Below are 24,279 nucleotides of genomic sequence, written 5' to 3'. Positions count from 1 at the left end.
TGAATCTCTGGATTTCTTTACCTGTGGGAAGGACAGCGGGATCAAAAGGGTATGCTGCTTTCCCCTGGAATTCAGGGTCCCCAGACAGACTGGAAAGGAGAGAAGACCAAGCAAAGAAAATATTCCAGGAAGTTTACTTATTTTTGAGAGCTGATAACTTGATAGAGCTCACCTATGTCAATTCTTCCAAGTGAACTTACCAGTGAAGCTTCGAGGCCCAGACTGTCTGCCATGCTGGTCACTGTCATGGTCACTGTGGTCTGTTTTGTCAAACTTGACACTTCCTCCTGGCTCATCATTTTTCCTGGGATACTCTGCAACTTGCTGCCAGTCCACATTCTCAGGTTCCATAATGCGGGGCTGCAGCAGGGGATCAGGCTCATTTCCAGCCTCATTCTCTAAAGTCAAACCACTCCGAGGATGCCAAGGAGGTACCGCCAGCTGCCCAGTAGCTGCTTTCTCTGCTATTTCTTTCACCTCCGCTGAATATAAGAGAAAGCAGCATTTAAAACAGCACTGTGAACATTGGAAACAAAAGCTTTTGATTTTTAAAGAGCTACGTAATACTTTTATAGCTCATATTGGCATAATAACTGCCTCTTTAGAATTGTATCATCCTTAGGCTTGCCCTGTTTGGCCTCAAGGGGAGCAGAGGAGAGAACTGACGAGAGTGAGGGAAGGGCACAATTTCAGTTAGTTACAGCCCTTGTGGCTGAATTCCAGAATGGAAGGCAGCAGAAAACTTGCAGACAGACCTTCTTGCTATGAAGATTTTACAAGAAAATGACATCTGAAGCCCCAGTCTGCAGAGACTAATGGAAAAGAATCTATTTGAGTTTACCTAGCCTTTCTCGACCACACTGAGCTCACGTGCTGGGAGTGTATATGTATGTGTATGTTTTCATTCCAAATGTTCTATACTTTTGCCAATGTTACTTAGCATTAGTATTAGAAAACACAGATACCGTACGTATCCTTTTGAGCTTGCAAGATAAAACTTCATACAAAAGGATAATGTCCACAAGATATGTGAAAGTGACATTGCATGCACTCTACTTTAATAATGTTATATATGAAATATCTATATCATTTATTTTTTACTACACCTGTTATATAATATACATTAATATATATGATAGGAATATTTCCTATATAGTCTAGAAATGAAAAGAACATTTCTCTTCTGCAGTTCGTAATCAGAAAGGCCTTACTTTTAAAATGGAATGATCTAACAAAAGAAAAGAACGTGGGAGGACATTGCAATACAGGCTGTATACTTAGAAGTAACAACCAGGTTAGAAATATACTTTCAATTTCATTTTGTCCAACAGAAGCCATGATTTTATACTCACTTTTCCATTTTAAGTGTACCTCTCCACTATCTTCATTATTTCTTGACTTTGCATTACAGATTTCAGAAGACACAGATTCCATACTGATCCTAAATTGCATGGGTTTTTTGGGGGTGAGTGGAGTGGGGTGAACACAAACACATCAGTTTGCTCAAGTTCTTGACACAAGCCAGAGTCCACCAGCCCACCCAGAGGACTGCCCCTGCTCTCGGAGCCTGGGGTTGCACTGACTCCTGCCCACCACCAGAGAGGGCGCAGACTCGCCAAGGTTCAGCCCGCAAGACTCACGCAGAGCCCTGGCCAGGGCTGAATGACATGGGAGGTCCCTGCTGGCGGCTTGACGTGGTGAAGAGTACACTACTTAGCTGTGACACTTTGGCTTGGGCACTGGCCTCACTAGGCCTTCCCTGGCTAAGAAATGAAAGGACTGGGTTAGAAGATCTCTAAGGCTTTTTTCAGTTTCCAAGTTCAGATTTCATGATTCTAAAAGTGTTCTTGGGAAATTTTCAGAGGTAGAAGAAACCCACAATTGAAATGAAGTTTCACCAGACAGAATTCTGGTCCTTGGGCTGTTGCCAAGCACCCCCCACAATGCCACAGAATACAGGTGATGGTTCAGTAACTGTTCCTACCCTTTGATCAGAATTCTCTGGTAACAGGCCCACCTGCATACCAGTGATAGCACAACAACTAACATTTATAAAGATGGTCTTAAGGCACCACACATTCTCAAGAACATTCAGGGACCTTCAGCCTAGTTTCACTGAGTTGCAGATTCTGATCGGTCACTAGCTAGCTGTCTGACTTTGGCAAACTTCAATCTCTTTGAGTCAAGGTTTTCTCATCTGCAAAACAAGGGAGTCTCTTTTCCTCTAAATATCCCATGATTATATATATTTTATCATCTATTAAACTAACTCTTTGAAAATGTGTGATCTGTAGCACATATATGAATTCCCTGTTATCCAGAATGCCCTACTCTCCTGCTGGACCAGAGAGACTACTGAATCAGAAAGGTCAGATCTGATCAACTACTTTAAAGAGCAATTTGGCAACAGCTATCAAGAATCTTTAAAATGTTCGAACCCTTTGACCTAGTAACTCTGCTTCTGGGACTCTATGAAGGACATAACCCAAAACGCAGAAGAAGCTTTATTAACAAGTCACTTTGGCTCTATTCCTAACAGAACAAAGAATAAAACCTAAAATTCAACAACGGAGAGGAAATCCAACAATTTCAAAGTAAATTTACAGGGTGTTTTTTAATAACATGGGATAATGCTCATGTTCTAATGTAAAGTGAAAAAAATCAGGATACAAAATTTCCTTCACATATATAATTAAAATTTAATTTTTTTAAAGCATACAAAAAGACTAGGTATATTGGTAGCAAAATATTAAACTTTCCTTTGGTCTGTTCTTTTTTTCTTTTGGGAGAAGAGGGTGGAGCCAGGCAGGGGAGCCACAACAACGGCTTCTGCTTTCTCATCCAATAGCATACCATCACCGCATCCGCTTCTATCAATGATGTGAGTGCTCAACCCTCTGATGCCAGTAAGGTGGTCCTTCAGTAAGTCCCTTCGTAAGGGCAAAATACACTAATCTAAAATGTCTGGGCATTTTCCTTGATTCTCCCTTCATGTATCTTTTTACCAACATGAAAGGAACAGCACACTCTTGTCATTAGTCTCAGTCACCACTTGGGGGAAGAGAACAAAAAACTGTTTTCCAGGAGAAGTGACTTCAGAGCTGTGGATTAATGCTGCCATTTAATCACAGAAAAGAAAAACTAAAATCAATATACTAGTCTATCTTGAAAAACATTTATCACTCCTTTAACAATTCCCCCTATGCAAAATAAAATTTGTTTTACCTAAGTTCTTAAAAACCTAGTGTACACATATACTCTCCTTCCAGCGATTTGTGCTGAAGCCAATTCATTTAGTTGATCTGGCTGGAAATCAGAGCCCCAGGACAATTGTGATATTTCTCAACCCCCTCTTTGTCCCCCAGCGTCAGTGACACTTATCTTGAACAACACTGGTTTCTGAATAGTCTGGTTTCTGGAGCACTGGCAAATGGAATACCTGGATTTTTTTTTTTTTTTAATAAGATAAACAATCTGGGCACTTTGGGAAAGGCAAGATGCTTTGTTTTTGACAACTGATGAGTTCTGTTTAACCTGCTAGCCACTGACCTTTCATGTCTCCTACAAGTATCCATTACACTGCTCTTTTTGCTCACTTAATGGAGAGAACCTGCCAAGATCTGCTTCTGTGTTACTATTCTGCATCTCTCACAATCTCTTTGTCACTGGACATATGAAGATCATTAAGTGGCCTCAGGGTCACATGGGAGTCTAAAGGCATGGTAACACAAAAAACAATAAAATGTTAACCCACCTGTTGATATTTTGGTTCCTATTTCTTTCCAAACTGTCCTTCGCTCCTTGAGGGGGCTGAACTTGTTCACTTCTGCTCTGTTTTCCAGGGCCACAAAGAGTTGGCAGCTTAGAAAGCGGTAAACAGGTTTTAGTGCTTTGAAGAAATTCCTCTTCTCTTCACTCTCACATTCCATTTTTAAAGCCATTCTTGCCAAATGTAGAAATAACTCTAACTACCAAGATGATTCCCCTGCATGTTTCATATCTAGTAACTCATTTCTGAGCTAGAGGCCTTTACGTAGAAACATTGGCCCCCAGGAACAGAGTCCAGACAGGGAGCAAGTAAAGAACGAGCTGATAACATAGACATCAAAAATCCAAAAACTTTCCCCTATATTATTATTAAGCCCCCAGACCCTGGGTTCTAGTCTAATCCTTACTCAGACTAACCTCATAGAGTCTTGTGCTTCAGTTTCCTCATCCATACAACAGGGACAATAACATCTGCCTGAATCCACCAGGCGGATGTTATGAAAACAAAACAACAAAGGCTACAATACTTTGGAAATTATATACACAAAATAAATTAAAGCCTATGTCCTTTATCCAAAAGAGAGACTTCTAGATCTGCTTATTCCAATTTTAACAAACTTAATTATATTTCCTAACCTACAGCAAATTAAGGCAACAAATGTTGGGTTTGGGGATGGCAGCAAGATGCCTAAAAGTGAGAGAATACATAAAAACAATCATAACTTCCCCAAAGTATAAGCTCAGAGGCTGCCTGGAGGGAAAGACTCCTCAGCAGGGGCTGAAAGCGGCACTGCATCATGGAGCACCACAAGAACAGATGTTCAGAAAAACGTCACAGTCACCAAGGAAAGGTTAGAATATACTTAGAATATATTCAAAATAGGTATTTAGAATAATGGGAAGTTTGTAATGTTTTCATTATGATTAAAAATTTTAAAACCGAGGAATTAAATGAAGGAATTTCAATTGTCTGAAACATTCGCTTAGGTGAAAATGCCTTATTCCTTGATTAGGCTAGAAAACCAGGGTGGATTTTTAAAGAAAAATTAAATATGGTATAATTGTTTTATACATAGATGCACCGGTAGATGGTTTCCAACAACGGCTGCCATCAATTCCTTCCCTCTCTCTGTCCGCATGGACACTCAAGAGATAGAGTCTATTTCCTTCCCCTTGAATCTGGGCTGGCCTTGGGACTTTGACCAATGGAAAGTGGCAGAAGAGACATTATCCTAAGGCCGCAACTAGTTTTTAAGAGGCCTGGCAGCTTCAGCTTTCACTTGGGAAACTAGCTGCCATGCTGTGGAGAAGCGTGAGTGAGACTATTTAGTGAATGATATGAAGCCAATGGCAGAGACAGGCCACCTGGAGGAGCCCAAGGCAGCAGACACATAAGTGAAGCCTTCTTGGGCCTTCTTGTCCAGCCCAGTCTCCAGGTGACTGCAGTCAAAGGAGTGATCGCAGGCTGTGCCACATGGAGTGGAAGAATCATCCAGGTAAGCCCTGTCATATTCCTGACCCACAAAATTGTGAGAAATAATAAACCATTGTTATTTTAAGCCACTAAATTTGGGGGGTTTTTGGTTGTTGTTGTTATACAGCAATAGATAACCAAAACATAATATACAAGAAAAGTTATTTCTAATAGTTTTCTAGCAAACTTTAATTTTCCACAGAAACAGAAATATCAGAGTCTAAATAAATTCTTTGTGCCTTCTTTTTATACAAAAACAAATGCCAGTGCTTTTCTAAATGTTCTAAGTGAGGAGTGAAGGCTCACTGAAATTCAGTAGGGGACAGTGAAAGAACACTAGATCAGGAGTCAGGAAACCTGCCCCTTACCAGCTGTGGGCCTTGGCAAGGCGTGGGAGTAGAGGGAGCTGTCTGCCCAGTGCAGGCAATACGGGGGTACACTGTAGGTGGAAAATTTTAAAACAGTAATAAAACCCATTAAAAGTTGGCCTGCTTTTTATCACCATGAGGCAGCCATTCTAAACAATTTCAGTAATAAAATCCTCCTTCCAGTGGGGCCGACCTCTCCTACTCCACCACCATCTCGCTAACAACAATGAACCTAGGGAAGTTTAAGTCACTGAGCTTGAGGTTCACTCTGTAAAATGATAGAGTTGATCCATCTTCAAAATTCTGTGATTCAAGAGGCAGCCAGCTCTATGTGTGTACTTGTTCAGGTTTATTTATTCACCTCCTCAATGACCATTTATCGAGCACCTTTTTTTTTTTTAAGGAAGATTAGCCCTGAACTAACATCTGCTGCCAATCCTTCTCTTTTTGCTGAGGAAGACTGGCCCTGAGCTAACATCCGTGCCCATCTTCCTGTACTTGATATGTGGGACACCTACCACAGCATGGCTTGCCAAGGGGTGCCATGTCTGCACCCAGGATCCGAACTGGTGAACCCCAGGCCGCCAAAGCAGAACGTGCCCACTTAACTGCTGTGCCACCGGGCTGGCCCCTATCGAGTACCTTCTAATTGTTAGGAACCATGCCACAGCTTAGGACAAAGAATGTCTAAGACCTAAGCCCTGTCCTCAAGGAGCTCAGGGAGGAGCCACTCTGCAATCTCACTAAGCCTCAAACTAAACCTCCAGGGTCAGTTCCCCTGGTGTCTTCTCACCTCCTCTAAGGCATCTTCTTTGACCACCAGGTCCCTCTGTCCCCAACTAGTGTTTAAGCTACTCATAGGTAGAGCTTGTGGTTCATTCACCATCATATCCCATAGTCTAATATATTGCCTCTGGCTCTATAAGTGTTTGCTGAATGAGTGAATGAATGAATAAGCAATTTAGAATGGGGATTAATAGCTGCCCAAGATACCATATTTAGTAAGCTGATCCATGTAAAATTGTCAATTCTTGATTATTTTGACCTATAAAACAGCAATTTCATATGGTTCAACTTGATGCACAGAGTTTACAGAGAAGGACATGGGGCTGTGTGTTGGGTTTGGAACAGGAGGTGAAGAGTATCTACCTTGGAATTCCATCCTAGAGGCCTTATTTCTCAAAGCCAAGAGGACCCCACTATGAGTTGGTTATCTTTATATGTCAGTCCTTGCACACAGGTTAGGGGCAATGTTAAACCCGGCTCCAGGTCCTGTTCAGGCTTCCCTGCCTCCCACTTCTTAGCTTTACCTGATGGCTCTTCTCTGACTGATCCCCAGTGCTTTCTTCAGAGACTTGAGTGAAAGGTTTCCAGTCACAGCCACTTCTTTTCCTGGACCTTTTGCCAAAATGTCCCCCTTGAAAGTCTCTCACTGTTCTTGAAGACCTTGCTAAAGTCAAGCAATTGCCACCAGTGTCTGGCTGCTGGCCCCCTGACAGCTGCATGACAGGAGGAACATAGCTTAAAGCTGGGGGGCCCAGGGCTGAAGGCAAGTCACAGACGTTTGCAAACTCTCTTGAAGAGGCCCACAGAGACTTGCGCTCCTCCTGCTCCTTCTGTATCATCTCAAGCTTATCTATTTTCTGTTGGGTATTCCTTAGCAAGTCAGCATTCTGGTGCATTAACATCTGTGAAATCTTTAGATTCAGCACACACTTACTGATGTACTCCTCAGTCATGGACCTGTTGCTCACATTGCCCTCGGCTTCTCTGGCTGGCTCAGGTAGGCTGAGGGAACTAAGAGAACCATTTTGCCAGTCTAAGTCCTCAAAGGAGAGCTCTGTGTCAGCTTCTGAAGAGCTCTCATCCTCATTGCAAAAACAGCATGCCTCTCTCTCCATCTTTTCCAACTCTTCTTCCATGGACTTCAGTTCATCTACCTGGTTTGGTCTAGCTCCCTCAAAAGATGAACCAGCTCCTGCGGACTCTTCCTCTTTCTCATCTCCCATGTCCAGGCAGCTTGAGTAGATTTCATTGATTTCGAAGCTGCAGAGGCTTGCCTGACCTGGGCTGGGGCTCCTGGCCTCTTCCACCACAGAACAAGCAGGAGAAGCAGTCTCTTGGTTCTGCATCTCCTTGGCCATCAGACTTGAATCTGGAACCTGAGGATCTGGTGCTGCTTTCTCGGTGGGAGAAGAGCGACCCCTTGGTGAATGAAGCTGACTGCCTGTTGAAAAGAGCAGCAACATGCAGCTGATTAAAGTGATCACACGCAGCAGCTAAGCAGCCTTGGCTAGTTGCTCGAGCGGCATGAGAATGCAGAAAGAAGCTTTTTATTTTCCCACTCCCTTCCCAGGTGTGGAAGACTACCAGATACATTCACAGAGAGTGAGAGGGTATTTCTAACCTAGGTGAAAGTTCCCATTTTGATGTGGGTTGAGACAGAAAATTTGGAAGGGATCAAACCCTGGGAGAAATGTTCTACGATTAAGTTATAGTATGTTCAAAACATGCATAACTGTCAGGACATGTAAATTATAGGCCCCTGAATCTTAAGGACTAAATACATAGCTGTTGTTGTTGTTGTTGTTGAGGATGATTGGCCCTGAGCTAATATCTTTGCCAATCTCCCTCTATTTTGTATGTGGGACACTGCCACAGCATGGCTTGATGAGCAGTGTGTAGGTCTGCGGCTGGGATCTGAACCAGTGAACCCTGGGCTACTGAAGCAGAGTGAGCAAAATTAACCACTAGGCCACTGGGCTGGGCTGGCCCCCAATTCATACCTTTTCATGTCAGTTAAAATTATACTCTTGGTGAGAATCTGACAGAAGCAGTGAAGACACTGCCCAAGAAACTATTGCATCATGGGAGGGATTTGTTGTGTCATCGAGTTGATTCCGAGTCCTAGCGATCCTGTGTACAGCAGAGCAGAACCCTGCCCAGTCTTTTTGTGCCATTCTCTCACCTTCTGGCGCTACATGAGACAATGCTCCACTGCTATTCATAGAGTTTTCATGGCCAATTTTTTGGGAAGTAGATGGCCAGGTCCTTCTTCCTACTCTGTCTAGTCTGGAAGCTCCACTAAAACCTGTCCACCATGGGTGACCCTGCTGGTATTTGAAATACTGGTGGCATAGCTTTCACCATCACAGCAACATACAGCCTCCACAATATGACAATTGAGAAATGGTGGTGTGGTTCCCTGACTGGGAAATGAACTTGGGCTACAGTGGCAAGAGTGTTGAATCTTAACTACTAGACCACCAGGGCTGGTTCCCCATGGGAGAGATAATACCTCAAAAAATACTGCCAGGACTGAACGCTCCTGGTTGATGGTGTACAGAGAGAGAGAACGAGGAGAACAGGGATAGAGGACACAAAGTAACGAGAGCTTGGAGGATCATTCTGGAGGCCTCCAGTCCTGTCCAAAGACAATCAGAGAGAATGGTCAGTTGGCTGGAATCGGAAAGCCTGGGTTCCAGATCTGCAAGAAGCCTGGAATCCTGAGCAAGCCACCTCTCTGAACCTTAGTTTTCTCATCTGGAAGATGAGGGCATTAAGTCAGATGATTGCAAGGTTCCTTCCAGCTCTGAATTCTAAAGGCTTCCAAGTGCACTAAAAAGCAGTAAGGCTACAGGAAAAAGTTTGGGATGAAACACAGAAATGTTAACAAATTATTTCTAAGTGGCAGAATTAAAATGGTAAGTAATTTCCTTATTCATACCCTTTCAAATTTTCTATAATGAACAGATAATAGTTTTAAATTAAAAAATCATCATTTTTATTTGTGAAGCAATTAGATAAATTCCTAAAAGTAATCATGCTAGAAATAAATCGGTTGTTACTGCTTAGTTCTGGATCCAACCAAAGTGTAAATGAAGTCCAAAAGGTTGAACTTATTTATTTAAGGATCTTGATTATTCCCTAAGTCATGCATCTTTTCCCAGTATAAGTTACAGGTACAGTTTAGAGGAGCTGCCTAGTTGCACCTGGTGATTCTCAGAACACATTTACATCAAAACCTGTGGGTTAAAGCCATACCCATTTCCTTCAGCTCTTTTATTTCCAAGTCAGAGGTCTCTTTTGGATGTTCTGAAGTCAGTCCTAGATAGACATTAACATCAGGATGGAGTTCATATCTCTGAACCCTGGGGCTCACGGTTGGCTGAGTTCTCTGGGCTCCAATAAAATCCTGAAACAAGGGAAATACTGTCAAGGACAGATCTGCAATCATCTGACTGTCACTGGCGTTTCAGAAACAGATCTAGGTATCAAATAAACTCCCTCTCATTCCTGTTGGGTAGACTAACTGTAGTCCTAATTAGTTAATTCACTGTTATCACCAATATTTAAAAAGGAATAACAGTAGCCGCCATTCACTGAATTGCACTATGTGCCTACACGACGCGCCCCCACTGTGTGTGGGCCCTCCACAACCTCCCTCCTCAGTGCCCTGCTGTCCTCACCAAGTTAAGCAGCTAGGTTTTTCTCAGGAACACAGAAAGGGCGCAATGAAATGAGGATTCCAAAACTTCTTACAACTTGGTCTCGAACTCGCTGTTCCCCTGAGATGGGTGAGCAAAACTAACAACTTCAGAGCTTACCTTTAAGTCATTCTTCAGAATATACCGGATGTCCTGAAGGTTCATAGTTCGGTCCTTCTGCTTGACCTGGATGCCTGACTTAACAATATCATAATAAGGTTTTGGAAGCCTGACATCAGCTTCTAAATACTTTCCCAAGACTATAGCATCTTTAATAACTGAGCCATCTAAGCCATTCCAAGGTATGTTATCTGTTAAGGAAAGAGTCATAGGGAAGAGTAACATTAAGAAATCAGATGAAATTGGGTAAGCTTAGTCAAATCACTCAAACTCTTTAAACATTAATTTCTCTCTGCCGAAAAACTACCTGGAAGTCCAACAACAAACAAGAAGCCACTTTACCTATTTACCAGGGAAATCTCTGCTGCAGAGACAGAAAAAAGTTGTATCAGAATCATGTATACATGGACTCCCCACTGGCAGACCTGGGGACCATAAGGGAAAGCTGGGTTGCCAAACGCACTCATCTCATGGAAAGTGTGGTATTGCCTCTGAGACTATAAACACTGCTGAATGGAGGCTGACTCTCACCCCCTCAAGAGAAGGTGGCTTTACAGTGTGTGTATGTGCGTGCGTATGTCCCTCTCTTGAAAGATTCCTTCTGTCTTCAAATATGTGATCACTTCCTTCACATTAGAGTCCTGTATGTTTGGAAAGGTTTCTATTTCTTTCAAGTGACACTGTTATATGGACACTGGAACCTGCGCGTATTTTATTTCATGGTTTACTTTTCAGAGGCCAGTCTTTTCCCCTCATTTACGAGTTCTTAACGGGCACCTTACAGAGACCTCTAAGCACTGACAGTAATCTTCAGTTTAAAATCTTTGCTTGGGGGCCGGCCCTGTGGCCGAGTAGTTAAGTTCGCGTGCTCCGCTTTGGCAGCCCAGGGTTTTAGCAGTTCAGATCCTGGGCACGAACACGGCACCGTTTATCAGGCCATGCTGAGGCAGCGCCCCACATGCCACAACCAGAAGGACCCACAACTAAAATAAACAACTACGTACTGGGGGGGATTTGGGGAGAAAAAGCAGAAATAAATAAATAAAACCTTTGCTTGGATTAAATGCACTAGCACTGACTGACACGCCAAAAGGTGGGCTTTGCTGAGTCTTAAAGAACAGGTTAAAAGAGAAAGATTTCCAGGAGATCATCTTATATCTTCCATAAGCACAAAGAGGTTTCTTTGAAGAAATCTCTTTTTTCTACGTCCTGCATTTCCATAAAACTAAGTAACTGATGGAGGAAAAAAAAAAATCCCACCTAAGAATAGGGACTTTGGTCACCGTCAATGTGTTCTTTGATCTACCTGTTAAAATCTCCTGTATGATCATAGAAAAGCTGTAGATGTCCGACTTCACCGTGGCTGCCTTCTGTAGGATCACCTCCGGGGCCGCCCAGTTATACAGCTGGGTGGGGAGGGGCACTCGAGTCAGGTCCCTATGGACACCTCCATCCTGGCTACAGAAGGAAACACAAGGTAAGGCTCATGTCTTAAAAGATAAGTGTGATTACCCCACAGCACGTTCGTGAAACATTTGCCTCTGAAGACTGTCAACCTCCCTGAGCTTCTATAAACCCAGCTAGAACTTGAGCTAACCCACACTGCCAGCTGTTCCAACACTTGCAAATTCCTTACTGTTCCTACCTGAGCAGGCCCTGCCCACCCTTCCACCTCTTCTGGCAGCTCTCTCCTCATTCACCCCACCCAAGTCACAGGAGCCCTTCTTTCAGTTTCTCCAACATGCCAAGCACATCACCACTTCAGGTCTTTGCACTGGTGACTTCTGCGTGGCACATTCTACCCACAGATCCTAGTGCAAGTGGCTGCTTCTTATAACTAAGGTATTAGCTCAAAAATCACCTCCTCAGAGAGGCCTTCCCCGACCAACTAAGGTAGTCCCATTTTATCGGCTTCAGAGCACTTATTACCTGAATTTCTTGTTCGTGTATTTATTGTTTATCTGTCTCCCCTCCAGCTCCATGTGGGTAGGCACTGTATCTGTCTTTTATATCACTCTATCTCTAAATTTACACCAGGACCTCAATGCTTACTTTTGAATAAAGGAATCTAAGACTCTTTCCAGACCACTCCTCAGGCCCCATCTGCTTTATCAAAGCCTTCTGGGACTCCTCCAACTCCTCGCAATGGCTTCTTTTCTGAACTCTGCCCTCTTGGGAATGAGCTTTCAGTTTAGCACTCAAAAGTTCACTGATTTGCTTGAATAACTCAGCTTCCCAACCAGACTCCTTGAGAGTGTCCTAAATGTCTTCTGGGCTAACAAGAATCCTAGGGCAAGGTCAGCGCTAACTTCTGCCCACAGCTGTCATGAGCATCAGATGAGATCATGTGTGTGGAAACACTCTGTGAGCTATAAAGCCTCATGCAAATAAGGAATTAACACGACATTAAAAGAAGAACACACAAAGCCCCAAATCAGTAGAAGGAAGGAAATAATAAAAATCAGAGCAGAAATAAATGAAATAGAGACCAAAAAAAAAAAAGAAAAAAATCAATGAAACGAAGAGCTGGTTCTCTGAAAGAACAAAACTGACAAACCTTTATCTAGACTCACCAAGAAAAAAAGAAAGAAGGGTCAAATAAATAAAATGAAGTGAAAGAGGAGAATTTACAATGGACACCTCAGAAATACAAAGGATTATAAGGGAATACTATGAAAAGCTATATGCCAAGAAATTGGATAATCTAGAAGAAATGGATAAATTCTTAGAATCATATAACCTTCTAAAACTGAAGCAAGAAGAAACAGAGAATTTCAATAGACCAATAACCAGTAAGAAGATCAAAACAGTAATCAAAAACCTCCCAAAAAATAAATGTCCAGGACCAGATGGCTTGTCTGGTGAATTCTACCAAACATTCAAAGAAGACTTAATATCTATCTTTCTCAACCTCTTCCAAAAAATTGAAGAGGTGGACAAGCTTCCTAACTCACTCTACAAAGCCAACATTACCCTGACACCAAAACCAGACAAGGACAACATAGAAAAAGAAAATTACAGGGGCAGGCCTGGTGGCATAGTGGGTTAAGTTTGTGCATTCCCCTTTGGTGGCCCAGAGTTTGCAGGTTCAGATCCTGGGTGTAGATCTACACATTGCTCATCAAACCATGCTGTGGCGGCATCCCACATACAAAACACAGAGGAAGACTGACACAGACGTTAGCTCAGGGACAATCTTCCTCAAGCAAAAAGAGTAAGATTGGCAACATATGTTAACTCAGGGCCAATCTTCCCCACACACAAAAAAATAAAAGAAAAGAAAATTACAGGCCAATATCACTGATGAACATTGATGCAAAAATTCTCAACAAGGGGCTGGCCCCGTGGCCGAGTGGTTAAGTTCGCGTGCTCCGCTGCAGGCAGCCCAGTGTTTCGTTGGTTCGAATCCTGGGCACGGACATGGCACTGCTCATCAGACCATGCTGAGGCAGCGTCCCACATGCCACAACTAGAAGAACCCACAACGAAGAATATACAACTATGTACCGGGGGGCTTTGGGGAGAAAAAGGAAATAATAAAATCTTTAAAAAAAAAAAATTCTCAACAAAATACTAGCAAATCGAATACAACAACACATTAAAAAGATCATACACCACAATCAAGTGGGATTTATTCAGGGATGCAGGGATGGTTCAAGATCTGCAAATCAATCAACATGATACACCACATTAACAAAATGAAGAATAAAAATCACATGATCATCTCAATAGATGCAGAGAAAGCATGTGACAAGCTCCAACATCCATTTATGATAAAAACTCTGAATAAAAGGGATATAGAAGGAAAGTACTTCAACATAATAAAGGCCATAAATGACAAACCCATAGCTAATATTCTCAATGGAGAAAAACTGAAAACTATCCCTCTAAGAACAGGAACTGGACAAGGATGCCCACTTTCACCATTCTTATGTAACATAGCATTAGAAGTGCTAGCAAGAGCAATCAGGCAAGAAAAAGAAATAAAATGGATCCAAATTGGAAAGGAAAAAGTAAAATTGTCACAATTTGCAAATGACATGATTTTATATATAGAAAACCCTAAAGAATCTACCAAAAAACTTTTAGAAATAATAAATGCAAGACACAAAATCAATGTACAAAAATCAGTTGCCTTTCTATACACTAACAAGGAAGTAGCAGAAAGAGAAATTAAGAATACAATCCCATTTATAATTGCAACATAAAAAATAAAATGCCTAGGAATAAATTTAACCAAAGAGGTGAAAGATCTGTACACTGAAAACTATAAAACATCATTGAAAGAAATTGAAGAAGACAAAAAGAAACAAAAAGATTTCCATGCTCTTGGATTGGAAGAACTAACATAGTTAAAATGTCCAGGGGCCGGCCCCGTGGCCAAGTGGTTAGGTTTATGCACTCCACTTCAGCGGCCCAGGGTTTCACCAGTTCGGATCCTGGGTGCGGACATGGCACCACTAATCAGCAGCATCCCATGTTCTAGAACTAGAAGGACCCACAACTGAAAATGCACAACTATGTACTGGGGGGCTTTGGGGAGAGAAAGGAAAAAATAAAAAAATCTTTAAAAACATGGGGGGAGGGGGCTGGACCAGTGGCGCAGTGGTTAAGCATGCACGTTCAGCTTTGGTGGCCCGGGGTTTGCCAGTTCAGATCCTGGGTGTGGACATGGCACCGCTTGGCAAGCCATCCCACATATAAAGCAGAGGAAGATGGGCACGGATGTTAGCTGAAGGCCAGTCCTCAGAAAAAAGAGGAGGATTCAGAAAATAGAGGAGGATTGGCAGCAGATGTTAGCTCAGTGCTAATCTTCCTCAAAAAAAAAAAAAAAAAGTCCACACTTCCTAAAGCAATCTACAGATTCAACACAATCCCTATCAAAGTCCCAACAACATTTTTCACAGAAATAGAACAAAGGATCCTAAAATTTATATGGAACAACAAAAGACCCTGAATAGCCAAAGGCATCCTGAGAAAAAAGAACAAAGCTGGTGGCACTATAATCCCTAACTTCAAAATATACTACAAAGCTATAATAATCAAAACAGCATCGTACTGGTACAAAAACAGACACAAAGATCAATAGAACAGAATCAAGAGCCCAGAAATAAACCCAGACATCTATGGACAGCTAATTTTTGACAAGTGAGCCAAGAACATACAATGGAGAAAGGAAAGTCTCTTCAATAAATGTTGTTAGGACAACTGGACAGCCACATGCAAAAGAATGGAAGTAGACCATTATCTTACACCATACACAAAAACTAACTCAAAATGGATTAAAGACTTGAAGGTAAGACCTGAAACCATAAAACTTCTAGAAGAAAACATAGGCAATAGACTCTTTGATAGTGGTCTTGGCAGCATATTTTCAAGTACCATGTCTGACCCGGCAAGGGAAACAACAGAAAAAATAAACAAATAGGACTACATCAAACTAAAAAGCTTCTGCACAGCAAGGAAACCATCAAAACGCAAAGACAACCTAACAACTGGGAGAAGATATTTGCAAATCTTATTATCTGATAAGGGGCTAATATTCAAAATATATAAAGAACTCATACATCTCAAGAACAAAAAAACTAACAACCCAATTGAAAAATGCACAAAAGATCTGAACAGACATTTCTCCAAAGAAGATACACAGATGGCCAACAGGCACGTGAAAAGATGTTCAACATCACTAACTATAAGGGAAATGCAAATCAAAACTACAATGAGATATCACCTCATGCCTGTCAGAATGGCTATAATTAACAAGACAGGAAATAACAAGTGTTGGAGAGGATGTGGAGAGAAGGGAACTCTCATACACTGCTGGTAGGAATGCCAGCTGGAGCAGCCACTATGGAAAACAGTATGAAGAGTCCTCAAAAAAATCAAGAATAGAACTACCATAGGACCCAGCTATTCCACTGCTGGGTGTTTATCCAAAGAACATGAAAACATAAATGGGTAAAGATATATGCACCCCTATGGTCACTGCAGCATTACTCACAATAGCCAAGACTTGGAAGCAACCTAGGTGCCCATTAATGACGAATGGATAAAGAAGATGTGGTATATATACACAATGGAATACTACTCAGCCATAAAGAATGATGAAATCTGGCCATTTGTACAACATGGATGGACTTTGAGGGTATTATGTTAAGCGAAGTAAGTCAGAGGGAGAAAGTCAAACACCATATGATCTCACTAATAGAAGATAAAAACAACAATAAACAAACACATAGAGACAGAGACTGGATTGGTGGCTACCAGAGGGGAGGGGCGAGGGAGGAGGGTGAAAGGAGTGATTAGGATTGTAATTAGTCTTTGGGTGGTGAACATGATGTAATCTACACAGAAATCGAAACGTAATAATGTACACCCAAAATTTACATGTTATAAACCATTGTTACTGCAATATAAAAAAAAAAGGATTAAAAATAAATAAATAAGGGGCCAGCCCGGTGGCATAGTGGTTAAATTCACATGCTCCGCCTTGGCGGCCCAGGGTTCGCAGGTTCGGATCCTGAGTGTGGACTTAGCATGGCTCATCAAGCCATGCTGTGGTGGCATCCCACATAAAACAGAGGAAGATTGGCAGAGATGTTAGCTCAGGGCCAATCTTCCTCACAAAAAATAAATAAATAAATAAATAAATAAATAAACAAAGCTAGTTGTGTCTGGGAGGGGCAGCTTCTTTTCTGGCTGTCATTTTAGGGCAGTTATTTTTCTGGGCTTCAGTTCTGACATCTAATTTTAAAATTAGATTTGGCTATGGCTGTGTGATACTACTTGCAAGGTTAATTCCAGCTCTCAAGATTCCATTAAGAAGAAGTTGAAGAAACTCAATAAACAAAACAAAACAAATACAAAAACAAAAAAAGAAGGATTGAAGAATGGGAGAAGCTGCTGTATCATTTTTACACCAAGAGATGGAGTGCTACGCTTGACAATGACATTCAACAAACCGACTGTCCAAACACAGTGTTACCAAAAATAAACGTGGAATTGAAAGTTATTTGAGATTCTTGGGTAATCACCTCATGTTATCAGCTGTCAAAGAAGGGAATGCTGTTATGACTGGACCTAGTTGCTGATGGACATTTCTGCCTGAAGTTCCGATCTGAGGTCAACAAGCCCAAAGGAGAACTCACGCCTTCCTACTCAGTTACTGCCCAGCCCCTCCCTTGACCAGTGTGTGGACCCCAGCTCCTCAGTGCATCTCACATCTTTCCCTTCTATTTTGGTTCCTTGGTCACTACTAGGCCCTGGCCTGTCACCTCCTAGCTGGTCTTCTTCCCCTCAACTTCCCATCCATTCTGCTTCCATAGCCAGGAAACAGCCTCTATCATCCAGTTCTAGCCACAGCTGGGTAACTTCAGACCATCTCTTCACATCTCTGGGCCTCAGTTTCCTCATCTATAAAATGACGCGGTTGGACTGGGCCATCTCCAAAGCTCCATTTCACTCTAGGAGTCACATTTGTGTTGGAGAGCTCAAGCAGAAGAAACTGCTCTACCTCCTTCTCAACAACAGATGGTGCTCCATCACCAGCAAACAGCTTGGATTCTGTCACAGCCTTCCTGAAAAGCTTTCCTTGTTATCAACAGCAAAAATGTCCAAACCCCTTAGCTTCCACTGCTTCTGAACACACAGCCAAAGTGGTCAACCCTGTCATGATCCATTTCAAGTTTCCCTTAGACTGATCCATTCACTTAACAAATGTTTACTGAGCACTTACTATGTGGCAGGCCCTGGGCTGGGTGCTGAAGATGAAGAAGCCATGGTCCCTGCCCTCTCAGAGCTCACCATCTGGTGGGGCAGAAACACCTGACTGCAGAGGAGTGGAATATGCAAAGCGCTGCAGGGAAGAGGGCTTCAGTATAGGCTTCGTGGAGTGTGATGGGAGAGTGCACCTGAAGTGATTTTAAAAGGATAAACAGGCGAGTGGCAAGTATTCCAGATGCGGGGAATAGCACCGTGAAATAGCATGGACTGAAAGTGGCTTTGGATGGCCAGGCAGGGAATGGAAAGTGATGAAGTTGGCACTGTGGGTGGAGCCCCACCTTGGAAGGCTTCCACACTCTGCAAAGTACCTGTATTTAATCTTGCAGGCCATGGGGAGCCACTGAAAGGTTTTACCTGGGATTGAGAATGGACCAGATCTGAGGCTGAGTAGCTCACTTGCTGATAGTTGTCTGGCCTCCACAGGTTCCCACATGGAAAACTGCAACAGCTCCAACCACACCTAACTGCTCCCCTCCCTCTCTCTTGCCTCATCATAGCCTCTCCTCCACAGGCAGGAGGCAAGAGGGATCTTAACCTGTAAATCATCCATGATATCATCCTGCTCAAAAAAACCCTTCCGTTGCATCCCAGTGTTCTTAGGATAAATTTCAAACTCTCCACCAAGGCCCACGAGGCCAAGCATAATCTGGTCCCTACTCTCCTCTCCAGGCAGAGGAAAAGGTGCACAAGGGGTCAGGGAGGTGAGTCTTTCCGTTTCATTCATTCAAAAACCATATGTTGAACATCCACTGTGTGAAGGCTTGTTCTAGGCATTTGAGAAATGGCAGTGGATAAAACAGAAATCCCTACCTTCCTAAAGCTTTTCATGTAGTTAGAGAAGTAAATTACGAGCATGTGAGAAGCAAAGACCTACTGGATATGTCATTGCTTCCCACTTTGCTGTGGCCAGAGGCACCTTCTCACTGCAAGGAGGTTGGGAAATGTGCCATAGCTGTGCATCCTGGAAGGAGAGAGAAGGTGATGGGTGCTGATGAGCCTTGCAGTCATCACACCTCCTATGGCAGGGCCAGGTGCTGGACTGGGTGGATGCTAAGGGCCTTCCCTGCCCTCAAGGACCTCAGTGCAGTGAGGCAGGCAGTCACAAAAACAAAGCCCTCATTCAAGGGTTGGTGGATGGGCTTCATTTCCTGTTTGGCAGGGGTCAAGGTCCACATGAGAGTTGGGGGCTGACCCCCACCTCCTGCCCCTAGACTCTAGGAGGCCCCTAAACCCCACTGTGTGCCCCTCCATGCTCTCTCTTGCTCACTGGCCAGCAACGTAGAGGACATACTGAGGGACTAAGGCCTTGGGGACAGCGGAGCCACAGATAGGAGGAACTCGGAACAAAGAAAGTGTCCCCCTCCAACACACACTAGACTGCAATGTGACTGAGAAACACACCTTGGTTATGTTAAGCCACTGAACATTTTGGAGTGGATGGTTACAGCATTTACAGACATTGGCTAATCTGGGCTCTTGCTTGTTAAATGTTTATTAAAATGAGAATGTCCACAGCAGAAGAAACTTCTCCAAAGTCAGTCTAACCTTGGCAGACAGGGCAAGGGATTTAGGAAACCTCTTCCCCCATTGATGAAACAGTTCAGCCCACCAATGAGGAGGAGTTCCACCCAGATTAGATTTCCTGTCTACAGCAAAGGATCTCCAGGGAGACTGTCTATGGAAGTCATGATGGAGGTTGCACCCACCTTTCCATCATGTACTCCAGGTTGGTCAGCCTCGCTTCCCCTGTGGAGACGATGTGGACAGCGTAGGAGCTGAGGGAGCGGTGGATAAAGCCTCGGGAATGCAGGTATCTCAGAGCATCGGAAATCTGGAGCAGCAGGTGCACAATCACCTCCATGTGTAGCACCGGGAACTGAGAGCGCTGCAAGCAAGAGACACACCAGCCAGGAATGAGAGGGCCTGGGCGCCCCAGAACTGCAAAATGCTTTGTAGTTTCCAAAGACTTCTCAATTGGTCCCCACAGCTACCTACTGTCCTCATGTTATAGACAGGGAACCTAAAGCTCAGGCAGGTTAAGTGACTGGCCTAAAGTCCCACTGACCAGGACCCCAGCTCAAAATCTGGGCTCCTTTCCAAAACTTAGCTGAGCTGCTTCATACCATAAAAAATAAGAATGGGTGACATCAGCACCATAGCAGAGTGAGTTGTTCCCTTACTCTCTCCCCTTTAAGTTACAACTAAATGGACAATCATTAATCAGCAGAGGATTCCCTAAGCAGCACAACAGGACATCTGAGAAATCTACGTAGCTATACATCTGAAGGTAGGTGGACTGGATCCCTGGAAGGCAGTGAACTAGGTGAGTGCATCCCTACCCCTACCCCTCCCGGATGGCAGTGAGCCAGGTTATGGTTCCTCACAGAGCAGCTGGGAATGACTGTAAGAGGAGGCAAGGACAGCCCAGTCTACACAAATGCTTTTGGAGTTGTAGCCTGGCCCATGACAGTGCACACCATACCACAGTGGCCCCACTAGTGGAAACACTATATACCAAGTGCTGGTGGCTCAGCCCCAGCAAAGGTACCCACTCACTGAGCACAGCACAGGTCAAAAGGTGCCCTGCCTGCTCAGAAGGCACCCACACCCACGGAGCACAGCAGCCCATGGGACCCACTGAGTGGTGGCTCAGCTCTCGTGTAGGCATTCCTCTGGCTTAGTGTGCAGCAGCTTAGCCAGTCCCCTGCCAAGCACAGAAGCCTGGCCTACAACACCTAATCTGCCCACCGGGCTCAGAGGTCCTGCCCACGGAGTGCAACCTGCAGAGCAGCTGCAGCCAGCTTGGACAAATGCAGAGTAGCCCCACCCACAAAACTTCCAGCAGATGGGGCGGAACCAGAAAACACAGCTCCTGCTCCCCGCAAGAGATGGCAGGTGGAATCTGTGACCTGATGCTACCACAAATGGGCCAGCAAGGGATCACTTCATCAAACACCATGAACAATTACATTAACACTTCAGAGCAAAAGGAAAATGACAAGTCTCCAGAAACCAATCCTGAACTCACAAAAATTTACAATCTAAATGACAGAGAATTCAAAATACTTATCATAAAGAAACTCAATGAGTCACAAGAAAACTTGGGAAGACAGTTCAATAAACTCAAGAATAAAACTAATAAGCAGAAGGAATAGTTCACCAAAGAGATTGAAACTCTAAAAAAAAAACCAAACGAATTCTGGAAATGAAGAACACAATTAATCAGATTAAAAATAATCCAGAATACAAAAAAATTACACCTGACGTTAAGGAGGACAAGTTAGTGATTTAGAGGATAGAAATACAGAAATGCTTCAGGTGGAGGTGAGAGAACTAGATTTTTAAAAAATGAAATTCTTCAAGAAATGTCCAACTCAATTAGGAAAAGCAACATAAAGATTATAGGTAGTCCAGAGGGAGAAAGGAGCAGAGAGCTTGTTCAAAGAAACAATAGCTGAGAACTTCCCAAACCTGGGGGAGAAACTGGACATCCAAGTACATGAATCCAATAGAACTTCTATTACATCCCTGCAAGAAGACCTTCTCCAAGGCCTATACTGTTAAAACTGGCAAAAGTCAATAACAAAGAAAAAATATTAAGGGAAGCAAGGCAGAAGAAAATAACCTAGAAAGGAACTCTTATCAGGCTTTCAGCAGATTTCTCAGCAGAAACCGTACAGACTAGGAGAAAATGGAATGGTACGTTCAAAATACTGAAAGACAAAAACTTTCAGCCAAGAATACTCTATGCAGAGAAACTATCCTTCAGATATGATGGAGGAAAAAAAGCTTTCCCAGATAAACAAAAGCTGAGGGAGTTCATCGCCACTAGAACTCCCCTACGAGAAATGATGAAAGAAGCCTTCCTACCTGAAATGAAAAGGCAAATGTTTACAAAACCCTGAGCAATGGGGCCGGCCCTGTGGCTGAAAGGTTAAAAGTTCACGCACTCCGCTGCAGCAGCCCAGGGTTTCACCAGTTTGGATCCTGGGCGCGGACATGGCACCGCTCATCAGGCCACATTGAGGCAGTGTCCCACATGCCACAACTAGAAGGATCTGCTACTAAGATATACAACTATGTACCAGGGGGATTTGAGGAGATAAAGCAGAAAAAAAAAGAAAGAAAAAAAGCCTCCCTCAAAAAACAAAAAAAAAAACAACAGCAAAGAACAAAACCCTGAGCAAGGTGATAAATAGAAAGATATAATCAGAAAATTGCAGCTTTATATCAGAATAGGTCAGTAAACAATTATAACTAAAAGACAAAGGGAAGGAAAGCATCAAAAATAACTATAAACACTTCAATTTAGTCACAAACTCTCAACACAGAAAAGAACAATCTGAGACAACAATAACTCTAAAAGGGAAGAGGAAAGGGATGGAACCTGCTTAGGCTAATGGAGATAAGAGGCAATCAGAAAATGGACTGTCTCATCTATGAGATCTTTTATACAAACCTCATGGTAATCACTAAACAAAAAATCAGAGTAAATCATAAATAAATAAAGAGGAAATGGAGAAAACTGTCACAGACAATCACCAAACTGAAATGGCAGTCAGAAATACAAGGGAAAAGAGACAATGGAAATATAGAACAACCAGAAAATAAGAGAGAAAATGGCAGTATTAGGCCCTCATATATCAATAATCACTCTAAATGTAAATGGATTGAATTAGCCAATCAAAAAACACAGAATGGGTGGGTGGATAAAAAAACAAGACCCAATAATATCCTGTCTCCAGCAAACACATCTCAGCTCTAAAGACAAACATAAGCTCAGAGTGAAGGGATGGAATATGAGACTCCAAGCAAATGGCAAGCAAAAGAAAGCAGGAGTTGCCATACTTAGATCAGACAAAGCAGACTTCAAGCTAAAACAGACAAGGAGAGACAAAGAGGGGCAGTATATAATGATAAAAGGGACATTCCACCAAAAGGACATAACACTTATAAATATATATGCATCTAACACAGGAGCACCAAAACACATAAAACAATTATTAACAGACTTAAAGGGAGAAATTGACATAATAATAGTAGGAGACCTCAATGCCCCACTTACATCAATGGACAGATCATCCAGACAGAAAATCAACAAGGAGACAGTGGCCTTAAATGAAATAATAGACCAAATGGACTTAATAGATATATAGAAAATTCCATCCCAAAACAGCAGAATACACATTCTTCTAGGGGGCCGACCTGGTGGCGCAGTGGTTAAGTGCACACATTCTGCTTTGGAGGCCCGGGGTTTGCCAGTTCAGATCCTGGGTGCAGACATGGCACTGCTTGGCAAGCCATGCTGTGGCAGGCATCCCATGTATAAAGTGGAGGAAGATGGGTGCAAATGTTAGCTCAGGGCCAGCCTTCCTCAGCAAAAAAATGAGGATTGGCAACAGATGCTAGCTCAGGGCTAATCTTCCCCCCCAAAAAAACAATAACAAAAAACACATTCTTCTTAAGTGCATTTGGAACATTCTCAAAGACAGACCATATCTTGGGAAACATGGCAAGCCTCAATAAATTTAAGAAGATTGAAATCATATCAATTATCTTTTCCAACCTCAATGCTAAGAAACTAGAAATCAACTACAAGAAAAGGCTGGGGAAGTCACAAACATGCAGAGATTAAACAACATGCTACTGAAGAACCACTGTATCAATGAAGAAATCAAAGGAGAAATAAAAAAATATGTGGAGATGAAAATGAAAACACAACATACCAATTCTTATGGGATGCAGCAAAAGCAGCGCTAAAGAGGGAAATTTATAGCAATACAGGCCTACCCCAACAAAGAAGTAAAATCTCAAATAACCTTAACCTACACCTAACAAAACTAGAAAAAGAACAAACAAAGCCCAAAGTCAGCAGAAGGTGGGAAATAATAAAAATTAGAGCAGAAATAAACAAAATAGAGACTAAAAAACAATAGAAAGGATCAATGAAACTAAGAGCTACTTCTTTGAAAAGATAAAAAAAACTGACAAACCCTTAGCCAGACTCACTAAGAAAAAAAGAGAGAAGGTTCAAATAAATAAAATTAAAAATCAAAGAGGATGGGGCCAGCCCTATGACCAAGTGGTTAAGTTTGTGTGCTCCGCTTCAGCAGCCCAGGGTTTTGCTGGTTCAGATCCTGGGTGCAGGTATGGCACCGCTCATCAGGCCATGCTGAGGCAGAATCCCACATGCCACAACTGGAAGGATCCACAACTAAAAGTACACAACTATGTACCAGGGGCTTTGGGGAGAAAAAGGAAAAATAAAATCTTAAAAAAA

The 24,279-nt window shown here is 42.7% G+C and overlaps 1 protein-coding gene across 10 annotated transcripts in view; it reads right to left on the bottom strand.

The window, feature by feature from the left end:
• TEX14 (testis expressed 14, intercellular bridge forming factor) overlaps nucleotides 1-24,279 on the bottom strand; it is a 130,346-nt gene that overhangs the window by 24,047 nt on the left and 82,020 nt on the right. For 9 of the 10 annotated variants that reach the window (XR_011493750.1, XR_011493751.1, XM_014826764.3 and 6 more), the window contains 9 exons: nucleotides 19,706-19,884; nucleotides 11,524-11,675; nucleotides 10,218-10,408; nucleotides 9,655-9,805; nucleotides 6,921-7,837; nucleotides 3,755-3,861; nucleotides 1,641-1,763; nucleotides 1,353-1,441; nucleotides 201-482 (listed from right to left, as the gene is read on the bottom strand). Coding sequence is in view for 8 of the 10 variants with exons in the window: in XM_014826764.3 (XP_014682250.2) it covers nucleotides 201-482; nucleotides 1,353-1,441; nucleotides 1,641-1,763; nucleotides 3,755-3,861; nucleotides 6,921-7,837; nucleotides 9,655-9,805; nucleotides 10,218-10,408; nucleotides 11,524-11,675; nucleotides 19,706-19,884 (2,191 nt within the window). In the remaining 2 variants the exon portion in view is untranslated. The remainder of the gene's footprint in view (nucleotides 1-200; nucleotides 483-1,352; nucleotides 1,442-1,640; nucleotides 1,764-3,754; nucleotides 3,862-6,920; nucleotides 7,838-9,654; nucleotides 9,806-10,217; nucleotides 10,409-11,523; nucleotides 11,676-19,705; nucleotides 19,885-24,279) is intronic. The other variant, XM_070482901.1, reaches the window with a different exon arrangement.

Source organism: Equus asinus, chromosome 13 (assembly GCF_041296235.1).
Source record: "Equus asinus isolate D_3611 breed Donkey chromosome 13, EquAss-T2T_v2, whole genome shotgun sequence".
In the NCBI taxonomy this organism is placed as follows: Eukaryota; Metazoa; Chordata; class Mammalia; order Perissodactyla; family Equidae; genus Equus; species Equus asinus.
Note: the sequence above shows the minus strand (reverse complement) of the source record. Positions and strands in the feature narration are given on the sequence as shown.